This window comes from Podarcis filfolensis, assembly GCF_964270895.1.
Source record: "Podarcis filfolensis genome assembly, chromosome: 3".
Lineage (NCBI taxonomy): Eukaryota > Metazoa > Chordata > Lepidosauria > Squamata > Lacertidae > Podarcis > Podarcis filfolensis.
Window position 1 is genome coordinate 110326562 of NC_139606.1, and position 18194 is coordinate 110344755.

The 18194-nt window shown below is 48.2% G+C and overlaps 1 protein-coding gene across 4 annotated transcripts in view; it reads left to right on the forward strand.

Moving 5' to 3' along the window:
- Window positions 1-18194, forward strand: part of SPTBN1 (spectrin beta, non-erythrocytic 1) — a 235250-nt gene that overhangs the window by 176586 nt on the left and 40470 nt on the right. For all 4 annotated transcript variants that reach the window (XM_083604697.1, XM_083604698.1, XM_083604699.1 and 1 more), the window contains 8 exons: window positions 2444-2597; window positions 3637-4507; window positions 4618-4755; window positions 6694-7450; window positions 8629-8831; window positions 12962-13052; window positions 16174-16320; window positions 17092-17355. In XM_083604697.1, the coding sequence (XP_083460823.1) occupies window positions 2444-2597; window positions 3637-4507; window positions 4618-4755; window positions 6694-7450; window positions 8629-8831; window positions 12962-13052; window positions 16174-16320; window positions 17092-17355 (2625 nt within the window). The remainder of the gene's footprint in view (window positions 1-2443; window positions 2598-3636; window positions 4508-4617; window positions 4756-6693; window positions 7451-8628; window positions 8832-12961; window positions 13053-16173; window positions 16321-17091; window positions 17356-18194) is intronic.

Here is an 18194-nt window from a genome sequence, read left to right on the forward strand (position 1 = left end):
TTTGCTGGCGGCCTTCCCCCTTTCCCCCTTTATGGCGGTTCGGGGGAGGCTTGGGAGCCACTGTTGGGGCGGGCGCCGTTGTCCCGCACCCCCGGTGGCCCTTCTGATGGCATCGGGGGGGGGGCGCTCTCTATTCCAGCCTTGGAAGGCAAGACAGGGCCATGGACCTAGGGCAGCTGTTTCAGCAGCAATATCGTAAGGTCGCGAATATAAGCCACACTTGTTCACGGTCAGAATTTGGGGGGGGGGAGTGCGGATTATATTCAGGCCAATACGGTACAGATTCTGCGGTCATACTAAATGAAACATATTAGCAAACAAAGCACTTTTTAATTGCCACGATTCCAATAGCACTGTTTAATTTTGATAATTCAGGCAAGTGCCAGAGTGATGGAAGGGTGATCATTTGAATAGTTCCCACAACTAGTTTCAAGGAACGGTGTCAAGGCTGCCCAAGGTCCCAGCTCACAAAGGACCAACGCTGCTTTCTTATTAAATACAAAAGTCTTTATTGAAGTTCAGTTTCACTTCCAGAGCCGCAGCGCGCAGCCCCACGTCTCAAACTGTCAGACCGCTGATGACCCTTCTGAATCTCCTCCCCCTGTACACCAATTTAAGACCCTCGCCTTGCTCCACCTTTTCCGCTGCTCCTTCCTCCTCTGGGTCTGCCTGCCCGCCGGGGTCTCGCCCTTCCTAGCCTTTTCTGACGCTGATTCCCCTGAGCCTTCTCCCTCCCTCCGGCGGGCTTTAGGAGCTGGTTCCCCATCCGGGTCTCCTGCTGTCCCGCGCGCCTGTACATTTGAACTTGGCGCGCGCGCCCAGCCAGCAGTTTTCCTCCTAACCGTTTCACTGCTGCTGTCACTGCTTCCCCCTTCGGGTGGGCTAGCTGCAACTGACCTCCCCTCCATTCCCCCACTCTCCGATGGAGGCGTGGTCAGCCCTGACTTACTCTCCCTCCCCTCCGGAGGAGACGCTGGCCCTGACACATGTGACTCTTCCCCCCCACTACGCTCTGGTGGGGAAACTGGTCCCGATCCTCCACTGCTGCTTTGGGGTTCCCCTCTGGCTCCTTGTTTCTGGTGCGTCCCCCCTGGGACCCCCCTTGCCCTGACCATAGGCGCCCCCTTCTGGGAATCTTCTGATTCGCTGGAGAAGCTCATGGAATCTCTCGGGCCACTGTCATACTCCCCTACGCTGCCCTCGGATTCTTCCCCTTCGCTCTCCAATTCCTCTCTCCCCAGTGCTCCTGCTCCTGATTCCCTGACAAACGGCAATTTTGTTTTTTTGTTTTTTTAAAAGATATTTATTGAAGTTTTACAAAAACATAAGTTTACAAAATGAAAAAAGGTCATAAAAAAGAAAAAGATACAAAAAAAGAACATAGAAAAATACATGAAAAAGAAAAAAAAAGGAATAAAAATACAAAAGACAAAAGACAAATAGCTAAAAAAGAATTAAAAACAAATCCGTTTTTTGTAACTTTGAACTCATTAACTTATTTCCTTGGCCTCCTCACACCTCCCCTTTTTGTATTCCCATTTAAATAATCAAATCAGCAAATCCTTACCCTCTTTCGTTTATCTTAACTCTGTATCTTAACATATTATAACTCTATATTTTCATCCATTATCAATTCATTTTTGCATATTCTTATTAACTTTGTTGCTAATGCCACTTATTTTCAATCCAACATCATTTTAACATTCATTAATTTTACAGTATTTCTGAAGATAGTCTTTAAATTTCTTCCAGTCTTCTTCCACCAACTCTTCTCCCAGGTCTCGGATTCTGCCAGTCATTTCCGCCAATTCCATATAATCCGTCACCTTCATCTGCCACTCTTCCAGGGTGGGTAGCTCTTGTGTCTTCCTCAAGGAACGGCAATTTTGAGAGCAGAACGGATGATCCCCATCCCGAAAAGAGTCCTTGTTACCACAGACACCATCTCCTCCATACACCTTTCTCCAGGGTTGGCAGCTAGGAAACCAGCCAGGACTCATTGCAAGGCTGGATTTGGTTTAGGGGCTTCTAGTTGCTGATTCGTAGCCTGCAAACATATGCTGACATACAGCAAGGTCGCCATCTTGAATTTTTTGTGAGTTGCCTTGCCAGACGTTCTTGCTCAGTTAAATGGCTGTGGCACCCATCCCGCTGGGAGCTGGTTCTCACGTCATGTTGGGGTCCAAAATAAACGTGGGCTCAAGCCAGTTAAGAGAGTTATGTGCGTGTAGAATCAGGCGGGTGTGAGAGACCGAATTCGACATTTGCAAGGCTTACCTGGGAAACACCAGTACTTCACAGGAAAGCATGCATATTTGGGCACAAAATACCATTGAGATCTCAAAATACACCTCTCTAATGAAAAAGCCAGCCGTAAAACACAGTTTGCCCCCAGGAACTATAGAAAAATGGTGGTTTTGACTGGGTGGTTTTGTGTAAACAGGTGTTGTTGCTGTCTCAAGACTATGGCAAACATCTCCTCGGAGTGGAAGACCTATTGCAGAAACACACACTTGTCGAGGCTGACATCTCCATTCAGGCCGAGAGAGTGAGAGGGGTCAATGCATCAGCCCAAAAATTTGCCACAGACGGAGAAGGTAAGTCTGTTTTAAGAAACTGCAGCTTAAGCTAGTAAGCCCTTGTTTACTTATCCTTTGGTGGAGAGCCACTTTTGAGCTCTTTGTTGGCCCACAAGTGTAATAAACTAATTTTATGTAGACCAAGGTGACTCTACACCCCAATAAAGCATTTGTCCAGACGATTTGTGGCTCACTGTGCCTCCTCAGCCCCAACTTTTTCTACCAGCAGTCAGGAGGCATGAGCTACTATACCATGCCCCATTTTCCCCCTTCCTCCCCATTTCTCCTCCTTGGCTGGCATAGCCAGCATGCCAACTATAATAGAGCAGAAGGCACCAGCTAAATTGGGCACATGCTGTAATTCCTTTATCTGGGAGGTTCCCATTGTGGACATACAGTCGTACCTTGGATCTCAAACGCCTTGGCTCCCGAACAATTCGGCTCCCAAATGATCGAAACCCAGAAGTGAGTGTTCCGGTTTTTGAACGTTCTTTTGGAAGCCGAACATCCTCTGCGGGTTCCGATTGGCTGCAGGAGCTTCCTACAGCCAATCAGAGGCCGCGCTTTGGTTTCTGAACGTTTTGGAAGTCGAATGGACTTCTGGAACGGATTCTGTTTGACTTCCAAGGTACGACTGTACGTACGTTCCACTTTGCATGTGGCTCCTTCGGAATTTCCTACAGCAGAGCATGTGGGGTGGTGGCACTTCTCTCTCATCACGTTACAGAGGAAAGTAGCGGGCGAGGCAGGGTGGGGATATAGGAGCACCTGTGTGAAAGGTGCAGGATAATGACAGATGTAGTGTGGGATGGGTGGGTTTGGACCTGTTTGTGCGCTTCTTGCTGGCAGAAGAACGATGAGTGGGGTCTCCAAACACGTCCCGGCAGTCTGAATTGCCTCGACATGTAAGGCATCCCAGAAGATTGCATCTGTTAAAGTGAATCTGTTTGGTCCTCAGCGCCCATGAGCACACGCATTATCTTAACATCAGCTGCTGAATATAATTTGGCCTGCTCTGCAGTTTGACTTTCCATATGCCTCTTGTGCCTACCAACAGGTTACAAGCCTTGCGACCCGCAAGTTATCCGAGACCGAGTGGCTCACATGGAGTTCTGCTACCAGGAGCTGTGTCAGTTAGCGGCTGAGCGTCGAGCTCGCTTGGAAGAGTCCCGGCGCCTCTGGAAGTTCTTCTGGGAGATGGCTGAAGAGGAGGGCTGGATAAGGGAAAAAGAGCAGATCTTGTCGTCGGATGATTACGGAAAGGACTTGACCAGCATTGTCCGCCTTCTCAGCAAGCATAAGGCGTTTGAGGACGAGATGAGCGGTCGGAGCAGCCACTTCCAACAGGCCATCAAGGAAGGGGAGGACATGATAGCCGAGGACCACTTTGGGTCGGAGAAGATCAGAGAGAGGATTGCAGACATCAAGAACCAGTGGGCCAATCTGGAGCAGCTCTCCACCATCCGGAAGAAGCGACTGGAAGAAGCTTCCCTCCTCCACCAGTTCCAGGCAGACGCTGACGATATCGACGCGTGGATGTTGGACATCCTCAAGATTGTCTCCAGCAGCGACGTGGGCCACGACGAGTATTCCACTCAGTCCTTGGTGAAGAAACACAAAGACGTGGCGGAGGAGATTGCAAGCTACAGGTCCATCATGGATTCCCTGCACGAACAGGCCGGGGCCTTGCCGCGGGAGCACGCGGAATCAACCGATGTGCAGAGCAGGCTGTCCGGAATGGAAGAAAGGTACAAGGAGGTTGCGGAGCTCACGCGGCTTCGTAAACAGGCCCTGCAGGACACCTTGGCCCTATACAAGATGCTCAGCGAAGCGGATGCCTGTGAGCTTTGGATCGACGAGAAGGAACAGTGGCTGATCAACATGGAGATCCCTGAGAAACTGGAAGACTTGGAGGTGATCCAGCACAGGTGAGAGGCTGAGATGGGCTTCGTCGGGTAATTGCAGCTCAGCGCCTGATACTGCTTAGTTGTTGGCGCTCTGCTCATGCTTCCTTTTCTTCTTTTTACCCCCTCTCTAGATTTGAAAGCTTAGAGCCGGAAATGAACAATCAGGCGTCACGGGTTGCTGTGGTGAACCAGATTGCGAGGCAGCTAATCCACAATGGCCATCCGGGCGAGAAGGAAATCAAGGCGCAGCAAGATAAGCTCAACACAAGGTGGGTTCAGCGATGAATGCAGATTCATAAAACTGTAGAGTTGGAAGGGACCCCTGAGGGTCTAGCCCAACCCCCTGCAATGCAGGAATCTCACCTAAAGCATCTGTGACAGATTTTGTGTTGCTTAACTGGATTTGCTCTTGCAGATCAAGATGAGAAATTTATTTATTTACTGTACAGATTTATTATTATTTTATTATGTTTTAAACAACAACATAAAAAGTAAAAATGTGAGTGGGGAAAAGAAAGGCACATTATAACACCATAAGAATCAACAATTACAATTCTATATACATATGCTTATTTAATATATAAATATTATTATTATCCAAATACATATACCGTGGTACCTCGAGTTACAAATGCCTCGGGTTACAAACGCTTCAGGTTACAAACTCCACTAACCTGGAAGAGTTACCTCAAGTTGTGAACTTTGCCCCAGGATGAGAACGGAAATCGTGTGCTGGCGGCGCAGAGGCAGCAAGAGGCCCCATTAGCAAAAGCACGCCTCTAGTTAAGAACAGTTTCAGGTTAAGAACGGACCTCCGCAACAAATTAAGTTCGTTACCAGAGGTACCACTGTATATCTTTTTTAACCTCCTGTATTTTGTGTAAATGGGTTCCAATTTCATTATGAAAAGTCCCTGCAAAGTCTATAGGCTAGTGGTTTTCAACCAGTGTGCCATAGCACCCTGCGGTGCCTTGAATGATGATAAGGAGTGCCGCAGGCAACACTGGCCTCTATCCCTCTTTCCTTCCCTCCCTCCTCAGATGCCCTCTCGTGTCTCAGCCTCCCCAAGGCTTTCACAGCTGTTTGTTGCAGCAGCGCTGGCTGCAAGCTCCCCAGGTGAATGGTGCCTCTGAGGCTGGCCAGGGGGTGCTTCCCAGGCCCCGGTGGGGCAGTGGCATGAGGCACCTCTTTTAAGGGTGGAGGAGAAGCTCAAAGACCAGGGGCAGCAGCTGCAGCTGCCCGGAGGACTCCCAAGGAGATAGGAGAGAAGAGGGTGTTCAAAAAAGGGTGATGGGTTGCTGGCTCTGCTGGCAAGGGGTGACATAACCGGACTATTGAGCCCCACAGGGGTGCCACAGAAAGAATGTAGTTGGTCAAGGGAGCCATGGACCCAAAATGGCTGAAAACCTCGTAAGTGGAAAGAGATTTATATACGGTGCTACCTCGGGCTAAGTACTTAATTCGTTCTGGACGTCCGTTCTTAACCTGAAACTGTTCTTAACCTGAAGCACCACTTTAGCTAATGAGGCCTCCTGCTGCTGTTGCTCCGCCAGAGCACAATTTCTGTTCTCATCCTGAAGCAAAGTTCTTAACCTGAGGTACTATTTGTGGGTTAGCAGAGTCTCTAAAATGAAGCGCCTGTAACCTGAAGCATATGTAACCCGAGGTACCACTCTACCACTTAATCTTAACTCAGGGGTTGGCAAGGTTTACCTTTCCTGGGCCAGTTCACTCCAGCGGAGATTCCTCTGTGGGTTGGAACGTGCGCACACACGAACGCGTGTGCCTGCGATTTTCCAGCGACGCAGAAGCGAGTCCCCACGTTGCGCTGCGCCGGTTTAGTGCAGCGTGTGGGAGCTCGCCAAGCAGGCAGCTCGGTTTGGGGGTGGCTTGTGGGCCAGTTAAAGTGGGAGAGCAAAGTTCCAAAATGAAAATGAGGAAGAGGGTCCGCCTGAGACTTTCCATGAATTGTTAGTTATTTTCTTTATTCAGATACTCTCGCAGTAATACTGTAGCCCAGTTCACAATAAGAACATGACTTACAGTTCACCGATCAACAACTCCTGCCATATGTCTTTAAACTTATTTGCGAGCTGAGGGAGCAGAGGTACCTCATATACTAAAGAGCACATCTGGCAGATTGGGAAGGAGGAGCCGTGATAAATGTTACGCTTCTCCATCTTACCTCCTGTGTTTCTCTGTACAAGGTGGAGCCAGTTCAGAGAGCTTGTTGACGTGAAGAAAGAGGCCCTGCTCTCAGCCCTCAGTATCCAGAACTACCACCTTGAATGCAACGAAACCAAGTCGTGGATCAGGGAGAAGACAAAGGTTATCGAATCCACCCAAGAGCTTGGGAATGACCTGGCAGGCGTTATCGCTCTTCAGAGGAAGCTGACTGGGATGGAGCGCGATTTGGTCGCCATCGAGGCCAAGTTAAGCGACCTCCAGAAAGAAGCCGAAAAGTTGGAATCGGAGCACCCCGACCAAGCTCGGGCCATCCTGTCGCGGCTTGCCGAAATCAACGACGTTTGGGAAGAGATGAAGACGACCTTGAAGAACCGCGAAGAGTCCCTTGGGGAGGCCAGCAAGCTGCAGCAGTTTCTGCGTGACCTGGACGACTTCCAGTCTTGGCTGTCCCGCACCCAGACGGCCATCGCCTCGGAAGACATGCCGAACACGCTGACGGAAGCCGAGAAGCTACTCACACAGCACGAGAACATCAAGAACGAGATTGACAATTACGAAGAGGACTATCAGAAGATGAGAGACATGGGCGAGATGGTGACCCAAGGGCAGACGGATGCTCAGTACATGTTCCTGCACCAGCGCCTGCAGGCCTTGGACACCGGATGGAACGAGCTGCACAAGATGTGGGAAAACCGGCAGAACCTTCTCTCCCAGTCCCATGCCTATCAGCTGTTCCTCAGAGACACAAAGCAAGCAGAAGCCTTCCTTAACAACCAGGTGAGCAGGTGTCATGTTAAGAAGGGGAGCGGGGAGGTCCATAGCTCACGGGTGGAACATTGCTTTGCAGGCAGAAGGGTCCAGGTTCATTTCCTGTATCCCCAGTCAAGGCTGGGAATGTCCCCTGCCTGAAACCCCAGACAGCCACTGCCAGTCAGAGTGGACAATGCTGAGTTAGATGGACTCAGTGTAAGGCCCTAGGCTCCTATGTACTATCTGACTAGCCTGTCAAAGGTCACGTAATATGAGCAATTCTGGGGCCTATTTGCCATGCATAGTGTCTGAAAGAGGTTTAAATCCCAGATCTAACCTTCCACTGTAAGTTATTTCCTCGTAGCAGCACCATAGCCGTCAACTTCTCCCTTTTCTTGCGAGGAATCCTATTTGGAATAAGGGAATTTCCCTTAAGAAAGGGAAAATGTTGACAGCTATGAGCAGCACATACATTTTGGTACCAGCAAAACTAATTTGGAATCTGTGCCCATGGTGTAGAGCTCAGAAAACTCAGGAAGCAGTTTCCTAATCCTCAAGAGCTGCTTCACAGAACCATTTTCTTACAAATTCATCTTCTCAAATTGATCTGTTGGCTGCATTCTCCAGACTATGGTTCAGGCTCCTCTTCTGCCCCTTCCCTCTCTGGCATGCCTCAATAGAAGATATCCTGGTTTCTCAGACCATAGTTTGCCATGAAGTTTCAGTCACTAGACTGTGGTTTGAGTGAACCTAGCAAACCGCAGTTTGGTCCTGATTTCCAGTTCTGGTTTGGAGGGATCACGCAAACCACGGTTTGATGGTTCAGACTTAATAGCAAACCACAGTTTAAGGGAATCAGGAAGTCTTCTAAAAAGGCATGACAAAGAGTGGAGAAAGGGGAAGAAGGAAGGGAAGTTTGAATTTGATTCTCGTTCCCAGTCATCTCTAAACTGTGTTCTGGAGGACTGGGAATAGAGCATCTGAATGTAACCAGTGATACGTGGCTTGGTTTTGTGAATGCTCTAACATACCCCATAAATATGTGAAGATGACTTGCCCACTCTGGGCTCAACACGGATTTGTAAAGTTTTCCGGGAGGTGTTGTGCTGCTTCCTTGGCATACAATAGAGAATTCACAAAGTGATATTTGTGCCAACAGAGTCACTGTTGGAAAGGCTTCACTATAGCTGTTTTAATCATTACAGGAATATGTTTTGGCACACACTGAAATGCCCACCACTTTGGAGGGGGCAGAAGCTGCAATCAAAAAACAGGAGGATTTCATGACCACAATGGATGCCAACGAGGAGAAGATCAACGCAGTTGTAGAGACCGGAAGGAGACTGGTTAGCGATGGCAACATCAACTCTGACAAGATCCAAGAGAAAGTGGACTCCATTGATGACAGGTAGACTTTGCTGAGAATATTTAGTGAGTCTTGGGCTCCCTATTTTCTTATTTGCGTTTGCCTGTTTTTACAAAATGTACATGCGACTTTATATCCAGAAGTGGATCTATCCAGTGCACAATTAAACTATGACTATCCAGTTTTACTTGACCAGTGTTACCAGGCCAGACCTTCCCTCAAGGGAAGTCCAGGGCAAATTCCAGCTGTAGGCCCTGCTGTGGTGCTGTGACCCTGGCAACTACCCAAGAGCAGCAGGTACACATGCCCTTTATAAGGCTGCTTGGGTTGTTCTAGAAAATGTTGGCTATGAAAGGCTCTCAGATTGCACCGTGAACAACAGACCTTCTCGGCGCATAAGCCGTTGCTTCAGGACCGCTAATTGTAATGGGAGGTGTTGACAGATGCTATCGACGCCACCTCATAATTGCACCCAACACATCTCCTGCTCTGAGTGTCCCTGCCAAGTCTGTCTAGACTTAGAAAGTTCGCCATGAGCAGTGCACACACACACCCATCCAGCCACAGCGCTGTCTGTTAACCGCTGCCAGATGGAAGTGTGAGAGACACAGCAGGACGAAGGGTTGACATTGGCCCTTGAGGCTGCAGCACTCTGGGATGTCAGCTGCCGCGCCTCATCACTTGAGTAGCAAAGGCACATGTCTGCATGGAGAACATCCGAGGTTCTTCCTTGGGCATTTTCGTTTAGAGTAGGGATGAAGAGCCCGAGGGCCTCATTCCCTTCTGGGCACCTGCTTGAGGGGCCACCAGTCCTATGGGGAGGGGGTCCAGAGACAGAAGGCAGCGTAACAAGTGAAAACATTTACCTTTTGGCAGTGGGCTAGTTCCTACACATGCTGAAATCCAGGGGGGATCAGATTTCAAGGACATATTCCAACCAGGCAAAAAACACGGGGTGAGCCAGTGAGCAGTGTGGTCTGGGCAGTGTTCTGAAAGTCAGACAGAGGCCTGGAGGGCCAAATTCAGCTGCCGGGCCTGAGTTTTTCCAACCCCTGAGTAACCTTGGCTAGCTGCTGCCCCAGATCAGGGGTGACACACCTCTGAATACTGGTTACTTTTGATTACAAGTGGAAGAGTGGGAATGGCCGCCGGGACCATATAACACCGGTCCTGAGAGATCTGCATTGGCTCCCAGGACGTTTCCGAGCACAATTCAAAGTGTTGGTGCTGACCTTTAAAGCCCTAAGCGGCCTCGGTCCTGTATACCTGAAGGAGCGTCTCCACCCCCATCATTCAGCCCGGACACTGAGGTCCAGCTCCAAGGGCCTTCTGGTGGTTCCCTCATTGCGAGAAGTGAGGTTACAGGGAACCAGGCAAAGGGCCTTCTCGGTAGTGGCGCCCACCCTGTGGAACACCCTCCCTTCAGATGTGAAGGAAATAAGCTGCTATCCTATCTTTAAAAGACATCTGAAGGCAGCCCTGTTCAGGGAAGTTTTTGATATTTAATGCTGTACTGTTTTTAACAATTGACTGGGAGCTGCCCAGAGTGGCTGGGGAAACTCAGCCAGATGGGCAGGGTATAAATAAATTATTATTATTATTATTATTATTATTATTATTATTATTATTATTATTAGTTCAATTCCTCTCAGGTTGTGGGCTTCCCATAGACATATCCATTTGGTTGTTGTGGGATACAGGATGCTTAGCTAGAGGGCCTCTGGACTGATCTGGCAAAGCTCTTCTTGTGCTCTTGGAGTTGCCAGTGCTCAATGAGATGGACCAGCGCTCTGTCTTGCTATAAGACTCCTTCCTCTGTCAGCTACCACCTGTGTTTCTCCCTCACAAAATGGCTGCCAAAATGAGGAAACCAGACGGAAAGGGAGGCTCACAAAGCTTGCCACACCAGCCTTCGCCAACTTAGTGCCCTCCAGATATTTTGGACCCCAACTCCCATCAGCCCCGGCTAGCATGGCCAATGACTGGGGATGATGGGAGTTGTAGTTCGGCAACACCTGAAAGATACCACTGTGGGTTGCCTCTGGATAGAGATGACCAACTTCTCCTGCGATGGAGCACAAGTCTTCTACAGCATTGCCAGCATGCAGTTTCAAGTTTGGGTTGCTCGTTTTAATGTTGTGACTGCGTCTGGAAAGACGTTAAGCTTTTTGGGGGGAAACAACGACACATTTTTATGGATGCTTTTCTTTTTTAAAACCACAGCCTCCGCTTACATAAGCCTAATCACCTGCAAGGCAATCTTAAGGCTGTTACTTTCTTTAGGGATTATAGAAACCACTGGAGCTGGCCTTGGTGGAAGTAAGTTTATGGGGTGCTGAGTCATAGCAGTGACTTATTAAAGAGCCTTTGAGGAAAACTTGTCTTCTGTGAGAAAGCCTCGTAATGTGTAATGGGATCAGAAAGAGGCTTCAAGTTTGGTCAAAGCATGTTAACTTTAATGTGGTTTAAATGAAAAATAAAAATAAAAAGTTGGACCAATTTTTGCCCTGTACAACAGGAGAGAAATCCTAATTTGATTAGCGCAGGGGAAGCTGGCCCAGTCTCTGTGGCTAAATTCAATATAGCTCAAATGATGCACAGGAAATAGCATGACCACTGTCTGTAACCAGCATGGTTTTACAATCTAATGTTCTCTTCCCCTACAAAAAAAAAGGAGCGTATGTAACCACATGGACCTCATATTTTCTTTCTAGAAGTGAAATGCCATTATAGTGCAGCAGGTGAGAGTTTGGGAGCCTTGAACAGGGAGAGGGGCTGGTTTCAAATTCCTGCTTGCTAGGTGACCTTTGGCAAGGTACCATCTCTCTGCCTAGCTTGCTTCACTTCTAGCACATACAACGAGAGCCGGTGTAGCCAAGAGAGGAAGCTGCAAATCACAGAGTTCTGGGTTCAAATCTCACCGGAATTGAGAAGGCAGCCTTAGTTAGACAGGACACTCTCTGGGGCTCAACATGTCTTCAATTGCAGTGTAGCAGTAATAATATGGATGTACAGGGCAGGGTAGAATAATGCCTGTGAACCTTCTGATGTTGGAGAGCGCAATGTGCCTCTTGGGAACACTCTTCCCCATTTTCACAGGCTGAATAGGGAAGAGAGGAGTTGTAGTCCGAAACGTCTAGAGCAGGCACATCCAACAGGTAGATCATGATCTATCAGTAGATCATTGGACGTCTGTGGTAGATCACTGGTAGATCACTGGCTCCCCCCAAAGAAGCTCAATAACTTTGGCTCCCCTAAAAAAAGCTCAAAAATGTTGCCCTGCACCCCCCAAAAGCGGGGCTTCCCTCCTCCCTAAAAAAAAGCTCAACTTTGACCTGAACCCCAAAAAAGGGGGATAGATCACTGCCAGTTTATAACTCTGTGAGTAGATCGTGGTCACTTGGGAGTTGGACACCCCTGGTCTAGAATACCTGAGGCTGGATATGTATGTGTTTCTGGGTGTGTTTGGTTTTGCAAGGTGAGCTTTCTTGTACAGGGAAGTTTTTAGTGTTTGATGTTTTCTGGCGTTTTTGTATTTTGCTGGAAGCTGCCCAGAGTGGCTGGGGCAAGGCAGTCAGGTGGGTGGCATATAAATAATAAAACAACCCCCTCCAATTCTGGTTTCAAAGCGCAGGAAACTGCTGTAAGGACATGCCACCTACTCGGAAAGGGATCTTCTCTCAGTTGTGCCCCCCACTCAGCTCCTTTCTGAGGGGAAAGGGTTTTGGCTGCCCAAAAACTATAGCTGCCTTAGTAACGTTTCAAACTGCTGTCTCTCTTAAGGAGTGCAGGAATTCTTTTTAGGAAATATGTATCTCATTTTTCCAGCACCCATAGTTCTGCAGACTGCTGCCCCTCCCCAGAACAGACCTTAAACACAAAGCCCCATCCTTTGTTGATGTCTCCTGCATTATTCTGTATGGACAACTCTCCATAATGCTTTGCTTCATTCTGTTGTGTGTGGGAAAAGTTCTGAGGCCTGCCATTGTGTCCTTCTTTTCAAGGAGTGTTGTCCCCGATTAGAGGATGTTTGGAGAGTCCAAAAGATTGGGAGATATGCTCAGAGCTGCAACAAAGCTTCCATTCAGGCAGCGTATAATAATCAAAACCGCAAAAGTCCTCCAGAGTTTCCACATTTTAAGAAGTTCCTTCCTTGTTTTTGTTTTCAACAGGCATAAGAAGAACCGGGAGGTGGCCAGCGAGCTTCTGATGAGATTAAAAGACAACAGAGATCTTCAAAAGTTTCTTCAGGATTGCCAAGAGGTAAGTTTTTTTTTTTTTGAGGGAAAAGAATATTTGGCAAGAAAGGCCTCTCATTTTCTCCTTGAACAAAGCTGGCTTAGAATCACGCTCTTTCCCTTTGGGTTTCCATTTGTCTTTCATCTCTGATCCATTAACTTATAATAGATAAGAGGCATCATTCCTGAAGCAATTGATTACCTACCCTCTAATGGCAGCCAGTTATTAGAGAATTTCCCCGCCTCCCTTTTTTTCGTTAGCGGTTAAAGAAATTTTGTCTCTTTTTATTTAAAAAAATGGGATATTGTCCATCCTGTGGACTTGATCCTGGAGATTAGGTGGTAAAGGGTAAAACAAATATTCCCAGATGGACATGATCTAATGTGAATCCCCCTACCCCCCGCCGCTCTGTTCATGGAAAATAAATCTGTATATGGCAGAATGCAAAGTCCACAGGTGACTAGTTTCTTGTTGTCTCACTTTGTTAAGAAAATCCACATGCATTTCACATTCAGATCGAAGAGAGTCTTCTTGATGCGTTGCCCAGAAAGGAGAGAAATTTCATGAGAAGCAGCCCCAATAAGCCAGAGGGCTACAAGGAAATCCCACCCTCCCCATTGCACCCCACACCTCTTTCCCAGGGTGGGGCTGGGAAAGGCTTTAATCTGTCTGAGATCTTGACAGCTGCCTCCTGCCGAGAGTTGACAGTGCAGGCTGGGTGGAATAGCATGAGGCAGCTCTCTGTAATCGTAGAATACGAGTCGTCCAGGCCTTTCAGAGCCTGGGACAGATGGGGCAAAGGATAGAAGAGAAGGAATGGTTCAATCCATGGCATCTCCCAGTCGAGCTGATAATGTTTCCTGCTGTCAGGGCAGGTGTTAGGAGCGGGCCAGCAATAAATCATAAGGCGCCCATGAAGTTGAGGCTTTATTCAAAGAAGCACAACGGCTCAGGCCTAGAGAGCACAGTAAGTCTTCTGGCTAGATCTTGCCCCAACGAGGAAGGTCTCTTGTCTTCCCACAGCTCTCTTAAGTCACCTAGTCCCCCAGTTCCTTCCCAAGCAATCTGAGACTCAGACACCTTGTCTGTCTTTGCTCCACCCTCTTCATACCTTTTCGGGTTCTGGGAGACCAAGCGGATGGGGGAGACAGCCTGGCTTCTCCACCAGCCTGCCTCTGCCTCTTGGCCCCTCTCCTCTTCAACCTCTGCTTCTGCCTCCGAGTCTGAACTGCCCTCTGTCACAGCCTCTTCCTGCTCACTAAACCCTATTACCTCTTCAGCTTCCAACACCTGCTCCCCCTGGTCACTCATCGTCATCCCACCACCAGTTCCCTAGCTCTGAGCTTTCTTCCCCTGGGGTTTCCCTTGGGGGTTCCCCAGCTCCCACCGCTCCTTGGCATCCAGCCAGTCTGTGACATCTGCCTGCAACCTCGAAGAGCCACTGTCAGTCAGCACAGACTGCACTAAGCTAGCTGAGCCAGTGGCCTGACTTAGTGTGAGTTTCCTATGCTCTTATCTCATGATGTTCCAGGACAGGAGCCTGAGAACACATCTTTCCATAGGTCAGGATAATATGGCACCCAGTAGGAACATGTTGCTGCCCTGGGGACAGAGGCCCCCGCAGGAAACTCCTTGGTCCATGAACAGGCCTCTTTGTTATCTTCCTCTGAAAGGCAGATTCTTCTAATTCCGGAACATTTCCCCTTTTATTGCCGCCCTTAACGAGCCTTTTATGAAGTGACCTTTGCAAATGTTCGTGAATGAATGAAAAATGCCCTTTGTTGGCTAAAGCCAGGGGCGGCTGGGCTCGCCATCCTGCTCCGCTCTGCCCGCCTTAGGCGAGGTCCTCTCTGTGTGGGAGACTTCTGCTGCAAGCAGCAAACTGTGCACATATTTTCCTGTTGGGGCAGTTGGCTGGAGAGATGCAAACCGCACAGCTTTTTCTGAACACGCCACATGCTTTCCTTAACCTTAAAACGGGAAGAACAGCCAATGGGTTTGGGGCCTGCTGATCTGGGCTAGGTTCGTTGGCAATAGCAGGTGGTCAGCAGCCCCAGGCAAAGGCAAGAGCCAGTGTGGTGTAGTGGTTAAGAGCGGTAGACTCGTAATCTAGTGAACCAGGTTCGCTTCCCCGCTCCTCCCCATGCAGCTGCTGGGTGACCTTGGGCTAGTCACACTTCTTTGAAGTCTCTCAGCCCCACTCACCTCACAGAGTGTTTATTGTGGTGGAGGAAGGAAAAGGAGAATGTTAGCCGCTTTGAGACTCCTTAGGGTAGTGATAAAGCGGGATATCAAATCCAAACACTTCTTCAAGAGCTGTGGCTTTCTTGTATTGAACCTAATGCAAGGATGCCCAATACATCTCAAGTTTTAAATGCTAGTAAATGTGTAGACCATCTTACGTTAGGTCAAGCCACTGGTCCACCTACTACTACCTATTCCAGCCTCCACCAAGACTGGTTATGTTTTACCTTCACTGTTGGAGGCAACATGCCTCTGGGTATCAGTTGTTGGGCATCGCGAGTGCTAAGAGTGCTGTTGCACTCTGGGTCTACTTTTGGGCTTCCCATTGGCAATTGGTTGGCCACTATGAAGACAGAATGGGCCATTATCCCGATCCAGCAGACTCTTCCTAAATGTGCTTCAAATGTATAGTACGTATGCAGCCAATGTCTGCAGTGAGGAGACTACTCTACCCGTGTAGGTTGCCCACCAGTTTAGCATCCTGGGGAATCTGTGTTTATGGATTACAACTCACACCATCCCTGGCAAAGATAGCCAATGGCCAGGGAGGATGGAAGCTGTGTTCCAATAACACCAAGGAACCCAAATTATGCAGAGAGCCTATACGAGTGGATAAGATGACCCACTGCAAACGTTCACCCTCCAACACAAGGAGGATGGTGGAGACAGACATGGCGGTTCAACAGATGTAGCAGAGTCGCCATGCTTATCCCCAACTCTCCATCGCAGGACAGCCATAACACCCAAGGAAGGTCGCTGCATTCTGTCATTCCCTTTCCGCTCAGAGCAACAAGAATGATGGGAACAAATCATCTTCTTCTTAGAGTTTATATGGTTGGAGGAGGCATCCGCAGCCACAACACAAAAATACCCCTCTTCTTCTTCTTCTCCCCTCCCCCAGCTGTCGCTCTGGATTAATGAGAAGATGCTTACAGCGCAGGATATGTCGTATGATGAAGCGAGGAACCTGCACAGCAAATGGCTGAAACACCAGGCCTTCATGGCAGAGCTTGGTTCCAACAAAGAATGGCTTGACAAAATTGAAAAGGTGAGCGTGTGGGGGGGGGGCTGTGTGAAAGCCCACAAGATGTCCAAGGAACTGTCTCTGAAATGCCTGCTGTTTGTTTGGTTGTTAAAAAACCTGCTCATTTTATGCTTCAGAGCATTTGGCTTTGGAGACACACAGCGCCATTTTGACTGCCAAGCCTTTGGGTTAATATTAGTTTGATGTGGCAAAAGAATTCCTCCTGAATGTGTCGAGGCAGTGCTGTGAATTTATATAATTTCTTCTGTTGTGCACAGAGTGTTTTGAAATCCTCACCGTACCGACTTGCCTGCGGTTACCTTGTGAGAGCAGTGACAGTGAGCTCTGTTTTTCACCTGGGCAGCTAAAGGCTGGTGTTTTCATGCATATGTAGGAGCCAGGCTACTACACTCATGGAAGTTTCCAGGCTGCAGTGAGGCCTAGCTGATTTAGTAAGAAAAGAATGCCAGCTTTGGGCTTTAAAGTCCGTGGCTCAAGTCTCATCCCAACCAGGAATCCCCTCAGTCACCGCAAAACAGCTGTCCTCTCAGCTTTCCCTCCAGCCATTAATGTGGAGAGAATGACGTCTACCTGCTTCACAAATCTGCTCTTTGAATCAGCGAGGTAACAGCTGATTCATGTTATTTTTTAAAAAACTGGTTTTTAATTTCAAGTGACAAAACGTACCCTTAGTTGTTATACAGAAAAGAAAGAAAGAAACATGAACATCCACTTGTTTCTGATCCCCAGGCTGTTCTAACCCACAGAGCTTAAAGGGTTTCTGTTTGTTTGCAGGAAGGGATGCAGCTCATCGCTGAGAAACCCGAAACGGAGGGTATCGTGAAAGAGAAGCTGACGAGCCTGCACCATATGTGGGAAGTTCTTGAGAGCACCACCCAGACGAAAGCCCAGCGGCTCTTTGATGCCAACAAGGCTGAGCTGTTCACCCAGAGCTGCGCTGACTTGGATAAGTGGCTGAATGGCCTGGAAAGCCAGATTCAGTCAGACGACTACGGCAAGGACCTCACCAGCGTCAATATTCTGCTGAAGAAGCAACAGGTGAAGTGATCGGAGCAGCTTCTTTCAGCGAGGAGAGGTGGTTGGAGATAGAGAAAGATATGAATATATGCATTTCCTTGTTTCTAAAATTAAAATTACACAACTGCCTTTCCAAACACTGAGCACCCAAGGTGGCTGAAATCCCTCACTCTTGAAGCATTTATTATTATTATTATTATTATTATTATTATTATTATTATTATTATTAATAATACCTCGTACCTACGGGACCGCCTCTCCTGGTATGTCCCACGGAGGACCTTACGGTCTTCAAACAAAAACATCTTGGAGGTCCCAGGCCTCAGGGAGGTTAGGCTGGCCTCAACCAGAGCCAGGGCTTTTTCGGCTGTGGCCCCAGTCTGGTGGAACAGTCTGGTCACAAGAGACTAGGGCCCCGTGGGACTTGACATCTTTCCGCAGGGCCTGCAAGACAGAGCTGTTCCACCAGGCCTTTGGCCAAGGCGCAGCCTGACCCCCTCCTTTGGCAATCCTCACAGAATTCTAGCCCAATGGTTGCCATTAATTTGATTTAAACTGATTTTATAATGAAATGATTTTAGAATGTTGTATTATTTTACTGTTGTTAGCCGCTCTGAGCCCGGCTTCGGCTGGGGAGGGCAGGATATAAATAAAATATTATTATTATTATTATTATTATTATTACCTATTTACTTGCCCTTCACCCTAAGGTCTCAATGCAGGTTGCAACATTAAAATACGAAATTGAAACACAGAATACGTAACATAACAACAACAGGCATCTGAAGAAGTATGCATGCACACGAAAGCTTATACCCAGAACAAACTTAGTTGGTCTCTAAGGTGCTACTGGACAATTT